Source organism: Scylla paramamosain, chromosome 1 (assembly GCF_035594125.1).
Source record: "Scylla paramamosain isolate STU-SP2022 chromosome 1, ASM3559412v1, whole genome shotgun sequence".
Classification (NCBI taxonomy): domain Eukaryota; kingdom Metazoa; phylum Arthropoda; class Malacostraca; order Decapoda; family Portunidae; genus Scylla; species Scylla paramamosain.
Window position 1 is genome coordinate 5302501 of NC_087151.1, and position 15000 is coordinate 5317500.

The 15000-nt window shown below is 42.6% G+C and overlaps 1 protein-coding gene across 7 annotated transcripts in view; it reads left to right on the forward strand.

Annotated features, from left to right (window-relative positions):
- LOC135093066 (uncharacterized) overlaps window positions 1-15000 on the forward strand; it is a 182083-nt gene that overhangs the window by 92475 nt on the left and 74608 nt on the right. For 6 of the 7 annotated variants that reach the window (XM_063991980.1, XM_063992122.1, XM_063992045.1 and 3 more), the window contains exon 4: window positions 7723-7879. The exons of the other annotated variant lie outside the window; for it this stretch is intronic. In XM_063991980.1, the coding sequence (XP_063848050.1) occupies window positions 7723-7879 (157 nt within the window). The remainder of the gene's footprint in view (window positions 1-7722; window positions 7880-15000) is intronic. 7 annotated transcript variants of the gene reach the window in all.

Here is a 15000-nt window from a genome sequence, read left to right on the forward strand (position 1 = left end):
AATTCCATCACACAAACAGTCCTTACGGCCCTCGACCACATCCTCATGCTGCTCTCGTCCCTTCCCTCTCAGGCACGCACCTCCGCACCACATTGCCTTGTTCTGATCTTACAGTCAAGCAGGCAGTGAAAGCAAAGGCTCAGTAGACGCATAAAGCATGTGATCTCTTTTTTTATGGTTAATGGGGACTGACCAAAAACTAGGCTTACTATTACGCTCCAGTAGAGAACCAGCATGTTGATCGGTGTAGTACTGGAGGTTTTCTGTTTAATTAAGGCCCGTATTTAGAAACGCTTTGCTCTCTCTCTCTCTCTCTCTCTCTCTCTCTCTCTCTCTCTCTCTCTCTCTCTCTCTCTCTCTCTCTCTCTCTCTCTCTCTCTCTCTCTCTCTCCACGACTCTTTTCACTATTTTCAAAGCCCACAGAGATGATTAACTGGGTTCCTAAGAGTGTTTAATCTATTAGTAATGTAGAAATATTGTTAATCTGTCACTAGAACCGTAAACACTCCCTTAAAAACCTGTATCACTTCGACTATAGCCCTTTGAATGTAGTGGAGGTGTTGCACAGAAGTGTTGGAGAATATGGTCCAAAGTGTCGCGTGTGTTGCGTGCCTCCCTCACTCAGGCATCGCAGCTGTAATGCAGAGAGGCGAGCGTGGCCGTAAATACAGGCGATATTAAAGCGAATGAGACGCAAACTATAAAACGTATAGTTTCATACAGTTTCATGATCATGATTCAGCAAATGTTCAATACGAATTCTTTGTTAATGTTCCCATAGTTATTGTAGTGAAGGACAGGCCAGGAATGTGCAGTGTGGAGGAGAGGGTTGTGGGAATGTGGGCGATGAAGAGGGGCAGCTGTGAGGGAGGCTGCGGCTGAGTGATGGGCGGGGGATCCTCAACAAAGAGATCATGTAGCTGTCATTGCCCAGCTGCCGCCTGACAAAAAGCTTGGATGTACAAAAAGCTTGGATGTTGAGGGCTTTGTAGGATGAGAGTCGCCGCCATTGCAGTGATTGGGTGCTGACCTTGGTGGCCACCACTGGTAGGAGGAAAAAGATGGCAGGCAGGAAACGTGCCAGTGATGCACCTGTACTGATGGTGCTACAAGAACAAAGCCTCGTTCACCAGAAAGAAGACTTGAAATATATGAAGAGATAGATGCCAAACAATTGAAGTCTTGGAATATACGACAGCATCTTTAAGAAAAATTATATTGATATTTGATATTGATGTTTGATTTTTTTTAATTGGCTAGTTAGTTATTACATTATATACATTGAAAATAAATAATAATACTGAAACCATGTCCAGGAAGCCAAAGCTTTAATAGGACCTGAAGGTTATCCTGTGAAAGACGTATCGAGTCATTGAAATTATAAACACAAGAGCAAACACAGGATTTATGAACCATTTAGTAAGTCTGGAGGTACAAGATACCAGGAAGCTTTAGTAATTTATGCGCCTGAAACAGGTAGAGGTAATGATGGTTGGGGACGGTGGCGAGGGGCGGACAGTGGGAGACCTTCACCGTGATGTACGTACAGAAGAAAGCTCGTTCCAACCCTACGACGCCAAAGAGAGGTCAAGATTCCTCCTGAGAAAATGGTCTAGTGAACACACCCGTGGCCTTCACACACACACACACACACACACACGTACAATGATGCTTCTCTGCCTGTACGTTTACTCAGTGCTTCTTAAACATGATTCAACGGCAAAAAAAAACAGGTGTTCTTTCGCTCTTCTTCCCCCTTCTGTTGCTGATCCTCCTCCTCCTCCTCCTCCTCCTCCTCCTCCTCCTCCTCCTCCTCCTCCTCCTCCTCCTCCTCCTCCTCCTCCTCCTCCTCCTCCTCCTCCTAGTGTTGAAATCTCTTCCTCCTCCTCTTCCTCCTTGACATCTTCGTCCTTCTCCTCCTCCTCCTCCTCTCTCATCAGTAAGCCAAGCCAGCAACACACCTCACACAGCCAGGCAACACACGGAATTTTGTATGAATTGAAAGGAGATCATTCCGAGAAGTCTCAAGTAAGAAAAAAAAAAATAGGTAAATGATCTTTGCCTCCTTTATTGCTCCAGCAGGAATAACCTCGCGGCCCGGAGCTGAGGATGACAGAGCAGTGATGTGGTGAAGGGAGGGGCGGGAGAATGAAGAGGTGGAGAGGGGGATGGAAGGGAGGGGAAAAGTGGCGAATTCAGGGGAAAGATTGAAAAGTTATAGATAAAAGAGGCACGTACTCTGTGTGTGTGTGCGTGTGTGTGTGTGTGTGTGTGTGTAAGATGATTTTAGTTATGTGAATGTTTTTATGGTACTACTACTACTACTACTACTACTACTACTACTACTACTAATAATAATAATAATAATAATAATAATAATAATAATAATAATAACAATAACAATAACAACAACAACAACAACAATAATTTATTTACCTACGAAAGAAGATAACGTAAATTCCCACAATATTTTTTTTTACCTTCATTTGCTTATTATTGAATGATCATACTCTCTCTCTCTCTCTCTCTCTCTCTCTCTCTCTCTCTCTCTCTCTCTCTCTCTCTCTCTCTCTCTCTCTCTCTCTCTCTCTCTCTCTCTCTCTCTCTCTCTCTCTCTCTCTCTCTCTCTCTCTCTCTCTCTCTCCTGTGGGCGAGGTCTCTTAGTGGAAGTGGTGCTGTGATGGTGATGGTGAATAATGGTGGGGAGAGGGGAGGGTGCTGAGGGCGGTGGTGAGGCTGCTGCTATTCTTGGTGCTGTGGTGATGGTGGTGGCAGTGGCAGTAGTTGTAGTAGTAGTAGTAGTAGTAGTAGTAGTAGTAGTAGTAGTAGTAAATGGCATTGGTAGTAATAATAATGATGACGACGACTATAATGATGATGATGATGATGATGATGTGTGTGTGTGTGTGTGTGTGTGTGTGTGTGTGTGTGTGTGTGTGTGTGTGTGTGTGCGTGATCGAACTCTCGCAAAATCTGACCCCAATACGCAATCCATAGAACGATCAGACGACAGCAACAATAACAACAGTAACAACAATAACATCATCATCATCATCATCATCATCATCATCATCATCATCAACAACAACAACAACAACAACAACAACAACAACTTATGCTAAACTCTAAAAAGAAGAAAATAAAAAAATAGGTAAAAGACACGGAGAGAGAGAGAGAGAGAGAGAGAGAGAGAGAGAGAGAGAGAGAGAGAGAGAGAGAGAGAGAGAGAGAGAGAGAGAGAGTCATCAGTATGCTTTCATTATTTACTTCACCACCTGTTCTAATCTCCCTCTCAATGCCACTCATTCATTCTTTTCTTCACTCTACTCTATTTTAAGCCAAATCGCCTCACACTCAAACTCACCCCGGACTCGACACTGGAATTACTCGTGTCCACCTTCATGGAGAAGCTGCGTGGAGGAGGTGAAGGCGCATTACGAGTGTTTCCTCCCCTCCAACTCCGTCATGCCCTTTTTGCGTTTGTTAGAGCGTTCGTTCCCATAATTGAAGCGAGAGGTCAGCTCCAGCCCGCAGGTATAGTGTGTGTATTGGGTGGTGTGCGGTAGGTGCGTGCGATCCGTGCCAGGGAGGGTGAAGGGAAGGGAAGGGAAGGGAAGGGGTGGTGTGGATAATGGAGGATGGTGGAGTGTGATTGGTGGAGGACCCAGCGTGCCCTTCTTCGGTCTCTCTGATCGCTTTTCTCCGTTGTGCTTTTATGTGGCGATAGTGAGGGCATAATTCTCTCTCTCTCTCTCTCTCTCTCTCTCTCTCTCTCTCTCTCTCTCTCTCTCTCTCTCTCTCTCTCTCTCTCTCTCTCTCTCTCTCTCTCTCTCTCTCTCTTCCCCCCGCAGGCCATCAGGTGCTACAAATCATATCAATTCAGGGGTAATTGTGTTGCATTCAGCCCGCGGCTCCGTATTCTCCAATGCCTCGCGTTCGATCGCCGAGGTACGGAGCAGCAATCACACTGATGGCGAATTACCTGCTCACCTACCCCACTGACCTCGCTCCGTACGTACAAATTACATCGGTACTGCTAACTGACCTGAACTCTCTCTCTCTCTCTCTCTCTCTCTCTCTCTCTCTCTCTCTCTCTCTCTCTCTCTCTCTCTCTCTCTCTCTCTCTCTCTCTCTCTCTCTCTCTCGCTCCTCAAAGGGTCATGGAAGGCCGTTCGAAAAATGACAAGTAAAAGTGAGCACAATAGTTCTCCCGGAAACTTGTGAAGCGTGTTATATTGGCGACCTTGAGACGGCCAAGGAGGGGGGAGAGGGAGAAGGAAAGGGAAGGGAGGTGGAGGCCCAAGGCGAGAGGGGAGAGGAGGATAGAAGTGGGTGGGTGGGTGGGTGGGCAGGGGCGGCGGTGGAAGGCAAGGTGGAGAGGGCGTGGATACTTACCGGCGACCTTGTTACACTGTGAGGAAACTTATTCGAAATTTGACGATGACCATTGTGGTTTGTGTTGCATCTGTGACCTTTGGCCCGCCGCGAGGGTGACGTAAGTTACGTGAGAGAGAGAGAGAGAGAGAGAGAGAGAGAGAGAGAGAGAGAGAGAGAGAGAGAGAGAGAGAGAGAGAGAGAGAGAGAGAGAGAGAGGGGGGGGGGTAATACAACGTCATGGAGATACGCAAGATAAGAAACAAAACCACAGTGCGCAATAAAGAAGGGAGGGAAAGAAAAGCAACAAGAGGAAGTAAGTAACTGTGACGCAAGGAGGAGAATGTTTGAGTGAGTGAAAGAATGAATAGGAGAGGCAGCCAGTGGAGGGTGAATGAGTCTGTGGATCAATCAGTGAGTGAGCGAAGCAGTAATTGAGTGAGATATTAAGTGTACATGAACAAACGTGAGAATGAAGAAACAGCTAAGAGAGAGAGAGAGAGAGAGAGAGATTAAACACGACAGGAGGAATGTTTGAGTGATTAATCATATAACATATTGACTGATTGACTAACTGAATGACTGGCTAACTAAGTAAATAAGTAACTAGCTAGACAACTAACTAACTAAATATTTAACTTACTGACTAACCACCTTACTGACTGGCTGACTGACTGACTAACTATCTATCATTAACTGCTGACTAACCAACTTACAGACTGACTGACTGCCTGACCATCTAAATTATTAACTGACTGACTGACTGACCGACTGACTAATACACTAACACACCAGTACAAGGTCAGAGATCTGGGTCATTCTCCCTGTTGACTGAGTAAGGTAACGAAGGAGGAGGTGGAAGAGGAGGAGGAGGAGGAGGAGGAGGAGAAGTAGTTGGAGGAGGAGGAGAGGGGAGGAGGGGTATGGAGAGTTGAAAGGTGACGAATGGGATGGGATGGGGGTTGGGATGGTGGGGGGATGGAGAGGAGGAAGGGAAAGGAAAGGGTTGGGGGGGGGAAGGAGTAGGGGGGTGAGTGGAGGGGGTGAATCATAACGTATGGAGAGCCGTGGTAGTTTGGGAAAGTGGGTGTGTTTGGGGAGGGGGAGGGGGAGGGGGGTTACCGGATGTGGGTGAGGGGGTCGAGTGGTGGTGGTGGTGGTGGTGGTGGTCTGGTATATATTTTTGGAGATGATTACGTGGATTTTGTATTTTTGTTCTTTTTATTTATTTATTTATTTATTTCATGTGTTGTACTCGTATTCGTGTCTTGATGTAAATGTTTTGTTTTATTTTATTTTATTTTGTTGTGCGTGTTATGAGAGATTTATTGTTATTATTATTATTATTATTATTATTATTATTGTTATTGTTATTATTATTATTATTATTATTATTATTATTATTATTATTATTATTATTATTATTATTATTATTATATTTCCTTTTGTTTATTCTGTGCCTTTTTTTTTGTAGAAACGGTCACACACACACACACACACACACACACACACACACACACACACACACACACACACACACACACACACACACACACACACACACACACACAGCATTAACCAGTACAACAGTAGGTGAATAAAATATGCGCTATATAAAGATAATAAAAAAAACGCTTTAGGAAAAAAGAATAAAAAATCTGAATTGGGTGATAAGGAAAGAAAATAATGATATAAATTTAAGGAATGGAGAGAGAGAGAGAGAGAGAGAGAGAGAGAGAGAGAGAGAGAGAGAGAGAGAGAGAGAGAGAGAGAGAGAGAGAGCTAATAACAACATAAGTATTCATTGCATCATTTCCTTCCTGACTTGGAGAGCTTCAGGTTCTGTCTGAAAAAGTGAAGGTAGTAAATTATAGACTCTCTCTCTCTCTCTCTCTCTCTCTCTCTCTCTCTCTCTCTCTCTCTCTCTCTCTCTCTCTCTCTCTCTCTCCCTATCCTCCTAAATTTACGAGTATATTATTACATTTTTTTTTCCTTATCACTCAATGCAGAATTCAATCCTCACATTTTTTTTTATTCCCTTCTTTATTTAGCATACATGTTACTGACCTGCTGTTTTATTCGTTGATGTTTTGTATTCTTCTTTTTCCTACTTTCCTTTTATTTTTTTTTATTTTTTTTTATTTTTATTCGCGTTAAGAATGTAGCGTGCGTTATTTTGTTCGTTGTCTATGCATGTCTCCTGACCTCGATTACCAGGAATGTTGTCTTTATTTTTTTTTTGTCGTTTTTTTTTTCTTGTCTCGCTTCTTGTCTACGCCTCCCCTCCTCCTCCTCCTCCTCCCCTCTCCTCTCTCCAGTTTTTTCCTCATCCCTTCTTACGCTCCCCTCCCCGCAACTCTCTCTCCCCTCTCTCTCCACCTTTCCTCCCTTGCTTCTTGCTTGCCTTGTTCTCGCTTCCACCTCCTTTCTCTCCCTGCAATCTCTTTTTCTCTCTCTCTCTCTCTCTCTCTCTCTCTCTCTCTAGTTGAAAACTTTTCCCAATACCCCGCCCAGACGACTTGAAATATAGTCGGCTGTGGCAATTTTTGTTTGTTAGCTCTCTCTCTCGTTATTTTACTCCCTCTCCTCTTTCTTCTCTCTTCTTCTTCCTTTTTTTCTTTCCTTTCCCGGTGTCGTTTCTTTATGCTACTTATTTATCTTTCTTTTCTATTTTCCTCCTCCTCCTCCTCCTCCTCCTCTTCCTTCTCCCTTTCCTTGTTTTTTTTTTTTTTCTCTCGTTTTCTTTTATCTTTATATTTTGTTGGTATTTTTTCTCTTCTTTTTTTTTTCCTTTCGCTTTCCCTCTTCTTACTCTCCCACCATCCCTCCTCTTCCGCATCCTCCTCCTCCTCCTCCTCCTCCTATCCTCTTTCATTCTTCTTTCCCATCATATTTTCTGTTGTTTGTTTTCCTTGTTCCTCCTGTCCTTCACCATTTCCTCATCATCTTTATCAAATGTTTTATCGCCTCTCTCTCTCTCTCTCTCTCTCTCTCTCTCTCTCTCTCTCTCTCTCTCTCTCTCTCTCTCTCTCTCTCTCTCTCTCTCTCTCTCTCTCTCTCTCTCTCTCTCTCTCTCTCTCTCTCTCTCTCTCTCTCTCTCTCTCTCTCTCCTCACCTCCTCACCTCCTCACCTTTTCCCATCCTCTTTCTCTCATTATTATATCTTCCTTTTGAACTTCTCTTTTCACTTTTTTCCTTCACCTTTTTCCCTTTCCCTTTCATTTCACATCCATCCTAATCCTTCCATTCCCTTTACTTCTTCCCCTTTGTTACTCCTTCAGTTATTGCATTGCATCTGTATGTACCTCTAGCTCTGATAATCTGACAACTTACTTCTCTTCTCTCAGTGACTGCCCTCCTCTTTTCACCTTCTGGCTCCAAAATCTCACTTCGCCCCGTTCCCGCCACGCCCTGCCGTTCCCCGTGCTCCGAATGCAAGGCGCTGTACTGCCATTACCCAAGCAGCAGGGGCGGCCATTACTACCTCAACGCAAGCAGTGGCAGGTGAATAGTAATTGAAGTAGTAATGTCCCGTAATATTCCTGGTCTTGTTTCTGCTTCTGCTGATTGTATTGTTAATGCTGCTGCTTTTATTATGTTCATACTCTTGTTACGTCTATTGCTACTGCTACTACTGCTACTGCTACTACTACTACTACTACTACTACTACTACTACTACTACTACTACTACTACTACTACTACTACTACTTCCGTGTTGTGGTATCAAAATAACCAGTTACACCTTGCATGTTTAATATCCCTGGTGTTGTTTATTTGTCTTCATTTATTTATCAGTTTATTATCATTATTTTGTTTCCTGCTTCCCTTCGTGTTTTCATTTTCGATCTACATATGGAAACAAAACTTGTCTTCTGCATGTTCTTTTCATTATTTATTTTGCCTTTTTTTTTTTTTTGTGAGGTTTTGTCAGGCATAATATTGACTTTGATGATGATGATGATGATGATGATGATGATGATGTAGTGGTGGTGACGATAGTGATGTGGTCCGTGTGGTGGTTGGGAAGGAAGGATGATGACAGGTGTACGAGTATGTAGTGTAGCGTGTTGGGATAGGTGGTGGTGGTGATGGTGATGAAGGGGGTGATTGTGGTGATGGTAAAGGTGGTGATAGTGATGGTGAAGATGGTGATGGTAGTGATAATGGTAATAATGGTGAAGATGGTGGTGATGGTACTGATGGAAATGGTGATGATAGTGGTGACGTTGAATTATAATGTTATCAGTGGCGTCCCTTTTTGGTGTGTGTGTGTGTGTGTGTGTGTGTGTGTGTGTGTGTGTGTGTGTGTGTGTGTGTGTGTGTGTGTGTGTGTGTGTTAAATAGCAAAGAAGAACCTATTGCTTGAAGGCATGATGTGTGGAGGCGGGGGAGGTGATGCTGCGAGCACCTTACATCATATCAACAATAACAGCAACAACAACAACAACAACACTAATAATAATAACAACAAGAATAACAACAAACTCTAATAACAGCAATATAGATAATGATAGTTATTATTTTTATTAGCATTGTCTTTCATCCCCATCTTCAGATCTCCCCTGACAATTACTCTCTCTCTCTCTCTCTCTCTCTCTCTCTCTCTCTCTCTCTCTCTCTCTCTCTCTCTCTCTCTGAATTTATAAGTTATCTAAACACTACTTATGTATTTCACACATGCTTTCTCTATCTCTCCCTCTCTCTCACTCCTTTCCTCCCCGCTCCTTTCACTGGCAGGCCTATTAGCGCCATCTGTCAGCCATCTGCCCCTTCTTTAGTAGTGCCGATATGTAGTTTGTTTCTCATCTCTTTCATCTCTCCTCGAAGATTACTTATGGTGATAATTGTATGCTCTCTCTCTCTCTCTCTCTCTCTCTCTCTCTCTCTCTCTCTCTCTCTCTCTCTCTCTCTCTCTCTCTCTCTCTCTCTCTCTCTCTCTCTCTCTCTCTCTCTCTCTCTCTCTCTCTCTCTCTCTCTCTCTCTCTCTCTCTCTCTCTCTCTCTCTCTCTCTCTCTCGTCGCAATAGCATAATAAGTACCAGTCTATGTAAATGCTGCTTGTCTGAGAGAGAGAGAGAGAGAGAGAGAGAGAGAGAGAGAGAGAGAGAGAGAGAGAGAGAGAGAGCAAACAATTGTTAAACCTCACCACACCTTCCTTCCTCCTCCTGCCTTTCAATATGAGTTCACTTCTTAAGTTCACAGACTAGCGTAGTGCAATCTTGTAGGTGACGCCTTACTCTTGTATAATTCCGCCTTTTCCACTCCCCTCCCCCTCACACCTCTCCTCTCTGATTACACCAGCGTGCATTTTTATTCGAGGGGGCTGTGAGTTATTTCAGCTTTTCCTGCTTTTTTTTTCTTTTTTTTTTCTTTTTGGTGTGGAGGTGAGAGTTCCCAGCCCTACGCCGCGCCCTCCTGCTTTGTAGTCGCCGCTCACTACCTGCCAGAGGCTCGCGGATTTATATTCTTGTTCGTCTTTGTTTCAGTGAGGAGGGTTACACGAGGGTCCTGAATTAATTAGGGCCGCTACATCCTTAAAGAGCATACTACTACTATTACTACTGCTGCTACTACCACCATTACCACTACTACCAATGCTGTTGCTCTTAGGCAGGTATTGAAAAACTCTGCTCTCTCACCACGACTATTTTCAGAAGCCACGTAGATGATAAGCAAGGTTTTCAAAGATCTTTCCCCTGTTAATGATACAGAAATCTTGTTAATATGCCACAAGAACCATAAAAAAACATCCTCAAAAACCTGTGTAACTTCAACTTGACTAAACCCCTCGGAAAATGGTGAAGATGCGACGCAATAGTGTTTCATAATAGTGGCCTTACTGCTGCTACTACTACTACTGCTACTGCCACTACTACTACCACCAACGCTGCCGGTGATGATAACAATAACAATGACAATAATAACAGAAGTGGAGAAAGAGAAAAGAGGAACAGAACAAAGGACAGTTTTAGAATAGCGGAGGAGCGTAACACAGGCGATGGTGAGTCAAGGAAGGCTAATGGAAAGGAAAAAGCGTGAAAGTCATCAAGAGAGGTGTAATGAGAATGATGAACGAGGGAGGAAAGTGAATTGTTCCTTTTTGTACACTGCTCACACGCTTGCTTAGATCGAGAAGGTATGAAAGTTGCCAGAGAGAGAGAGAGAGAGAGAGAGGAGTAATTGGTGGAAAGATTTAAAAGAGATAAAAGCAGAGGACAGACGGGAAGATTAAGAGAGAGAGAGGAGGAGGAGGAGGAGGAAGGGAGTTGGAGGAGCATTTAAGTCTTGGTTAAAGAAGGAAAGAAAAAGAAAAGGCTGAAAAATGAACAGATATGCTGATTGAACGTGGGAAAGAGCGTGACATGGGAACTAGTGAAGCAAAGACGTGATGGATTATTGATACAAGTTTTCAACGTTTAATTAACCGCATGTACACCGCATCTTTTTTTTTTTTCTTATTGTTTTTTTTTTTTTCTCGCTTACTGGAAGTTTACAAAACAAGAAAAATCGCTCACTCGTTTACCTTTTCTTTTTTTTTTTTTCTTGTCATGTTTCCAAAATCATCTAAATATATGAATTGTTCTTGTATGACTTTTTGATGGCCTGATTCATTGGTTGTATGCTTCTCTAGACAAATGAATCACCTTATTTTGTCTGTGTTGTGTTCACGTAATGACTTCACACCATAAGGGAAGCGGCAAGGAACCAGTTAGTCTATCCGTGACAGTCCTTTATAAAACATGCCTTCCTGTATCCACCTGTCATCCCAGTCCAGAAATCTATCTAATCTTATTTAATCTATCCATTTTTATAAAGCACCCTATAGACTCTGCAGTAACAACCTAAGGCTCTTCCAGTCCCGGTGTCAAGGTGTGTGGTGGTTACCGTGACTCACCGCAGTGGACAGCCTCACCTCCTGGCGGCGACCTCTTTCCGTCTCAGGTGTGGGAGCAACTCTGTAGGGCGTGGGAATTATGGTTAAGATAATGATGGTGGTATTAATTGAATTAGCAATAATATGTAGTAAATGTTTATGATACTAATAATGATGATAGCAATAATGATAATGATAGTAATAATGATAATTATAGTAATAAAATTAATGATAGCAATAATGATGATGATAATAATAATAATAATAATAATAATAATAATAATAATAATAATAATAATAATAATAACAATAATAATAATAACAGTAATAATAATAATAATGCTATTATTGCTACTACTATTACTACTACTATTACTACTACTACTACTGATGTTGCTGCGTCTGATACTACTATTAATACTTTTGCTACTTCTGTTACCACTACTACTACTACTACTACTACTACTACTACTACTACTACTACTACTACCACCACCACCACCACCACCACCACCACCATCACCACCACCACCACCACAACTATTATAACTACAACATACCTGTAATAATAATAATAATAATAATAATAATAATAATAATAATAATAATAATTCTGACGCGGTTGCAATCAGTGTCATCGTAAAATTAAGTTAGTGAATCGGAAGAGAGAACAGTTATCCACATCACCTGCAGAAGTAAAGGACAGGTGGGGCAGGTAACAATGGCCTCGTCCGTCCATTGTGTTTGTAAGAGGCAGGTGAAATCCACTCCATTTTTATAATTCAATATTTTTTATCTCCTTCTTCTATTAGCTTTTCGCATGAACAGGCAAGTGTATTATGAGAGAGACAGGTTCATGTGTGTGTGTGTGTGTGTGTGTGTGTGTGTTGGCTTCCTACTCATGTCTTGTCTTTTTGTCTTACTATCTCTTAATTCATCTCACTTTTCTTCCTTACCTCTTCCCCATTCGAGCTTGGTAATTACATTCTTGCCACTCCACATGTTCACCAAGATTTCCCTGTTAACTTGGATGTCTGTCCCTCCTCCCTTCTATGTCTGTGTCCTTGTGTTTGTACTTCATAACAAGGCAGTGTCTGTACTCTGTCCCGTCTTTCATCACGTTGGCTACATTTCCTAGTCCTACGCATCTTTAGAAATAGTCACACTTTTGTCGTAACATTCGTAAGGCGAACTCGTAAATATGAAAAAAAAATAGTATTACTTGTCTCGAAAATATACAGTTGTCCGATTTTTCGAGTATATTTTGTGCTCTTCTGTCATTTGAGTGAGACTTACAAGAGATGGAAGTCATTTTTTTATATGTTCCTCCTTCTCAAGACCCATCAACTTATCCCTTCATCAATCAATTGGTCTCAAGAATTTAGTGTGATATTAAGAATATATCTTGTGCTTTTCTGCTATTGAGTGTGACCTTTAAGATACGAAACTAGCTTTTTAGATGTTCCTCTCTATTTTAAACTTTCAATATCTCCTTAGCTTCTTTCTTTCTCCCTCAAAAAAAAAAAAAAAAATCGCGTTCTCTCAAAATTCAAAAGTCTGATCGAGTATATACATCCTCTCCTTTTCTATCAATGAGTGAGACTCTCTAAAACACGAACCTCACATTTTTTAGATGTTCCTCCCTTTTTAAAGCCGTCAATATCTCTCTCCTTCAGCCCTTCCCTTCCCACGGCCACACGCTCTCTTTGTCTGCCTGTCGTCCGTCGCCAGTTTAGCATGTCACGCCCCGTAATTGGTGCGCGACCCTGAATTAGTTCGGGGAATTCTTCCTCCACTGCTGCTGTTAGACGCGCTACTGATTTAGATACGGCTCGTGTAATGGCCGCCGCTGCCTCGCGAGCCAGGCATTACAAGCACTCGGAGATATGAAGGAATGATGCTGTGGTAAAGGACGGAACAGTAACAAAGAATAATGTATGTACGTAATAAAGGTTACAACATAACATGAAGGCTATAACAAATTGAGAAGACTGGAAATATTACTGTGGGTATTATTATTTGTGTGTGTGTGTGTGTGTGTGTGTGTGTGTGTGTGTGTGTGTGTGTGTGTGTGTGTGTGTGTGTGTGTGTGCGTGTGCGCTGTTTACGTTTCCTGTTATACAAATGTTTTATTATCCACGCATCCAATTATCTCTAAATGACTAGTGGCATATACTCAGCACCAGCAAGAGGGTTCAAGACAGTAAACTTGGAGTCACGTGGCTGGGATTTGTGGTAACGCATTTATTGAGGTATCTAGCTAAACTCCTTGATATTCTCTTGTATACTTGTTTTACCTGATGTCCTCTTATGGCGCTGCTAACCGAATGCTCCGTCATGAGAACCGCTTGTCATTCGGTCATTCTGGTATTCATGCTTCTGTTATCCGATTCTAATTTTTAGGACGCTGTGTTAACCTATTATGGGAACATCCTGTTAACCGAACCCTCCATAATCCGAATCTTTTTTTAATGAAATTTCCAGTATCCGGACACTGTTACCATGTACTTGAACATCCTGTTAACCGAACATTCCACTACCCAAACCGAACTTTCAATTATCCAGACTTTCAGTTAAACGAACAATCATTATCCGAACCATCAGTTACCGAACACTTCATTACCCAGATCGCCTGGTAACCGAACATTCGGTTATTCAAACCGCCTGGTAACCGAACACTTCATTATCTGAACCATCAGTTAACCAAACACTCCATTATCCGAACCATCAGTTAACCGAACACTCCAATAACCGAACCAATACTTATCCAAACACCAGGTATTCAAACATCACCATTATCCGCACCCAGACACCTCACGAGCCAGACGCCTTATTAACCGGAACCGTGGCGGCCTTGACAGCATGCAAATTAGGAAGGTGAAGGGAAGGCGGCCGGAAGCGTGATGGACCGGGTGTGTGAATGGCCCCTTTGTTGCCTCCTTACCTCACTGTCTTGGCTACTAATAAGGCCCGTACTCAGGAACGCTTTGGTCTCTCATCATCACTATTTTCAAAGGCCACAGAGATGATTAGTCGGTTCTCACGAGTGTTTCTCCTGTTCATAATGTAGAAATCTTGTCAGTCTGTCGCTAAAATCATAAAAAAAAAAAAAATTAAAAACCTGTGGAGCTTCAACTAGAACGTTTTGAAAGCAGTGGAGGTGGTGCGCAGAAGTGTTTCTTTATACGTGGCTAAATACATAACCACCAGCTCGAATCCTGGCCAGTCAACTTCCCTATTCACTCTCACTATTTAAAATCTCTCAGTTCCCTCCCTCCTATCTTGAATCACCTGTCGCCTCAGTACCTCCTTAATCACCGTGATTAGTTCGTCAATCAGCCTCAAGTTTCGTGTTTCGCCACTTTTATCGTTCTATCTCTCCCTTGGTCGTAAGCCTTTTGTATGCTCACTTTTTTTCCTCCCCCTCACAAGTTAGGGCAATTACTTTTTTTCTTTTCTTTTCGTTTCGTGGGGTCGTGTGGGAACGGGCCCTTTGTTGTCGCGGTGCGGAGGAGTTACACTGAACTGGCGAAGTAATGGGGGTGTAAGTGAGATGTTTGGATGTACTGAAGGTGCGGTAAAGACTGGAGGTTTGCATGTGCTGTGGTTACCTGTGGATCAGAAAATAGGTGCATGTGTGTTGTGACAGGTGTGTGATTGGTGTTAACAATAGTAAGTAGAAATGGGTAAGGTGATGTCATGTTATTTGGGGAAAGTGAAGTGAGAGGGGACTAATTTGGGAGGCAGTAG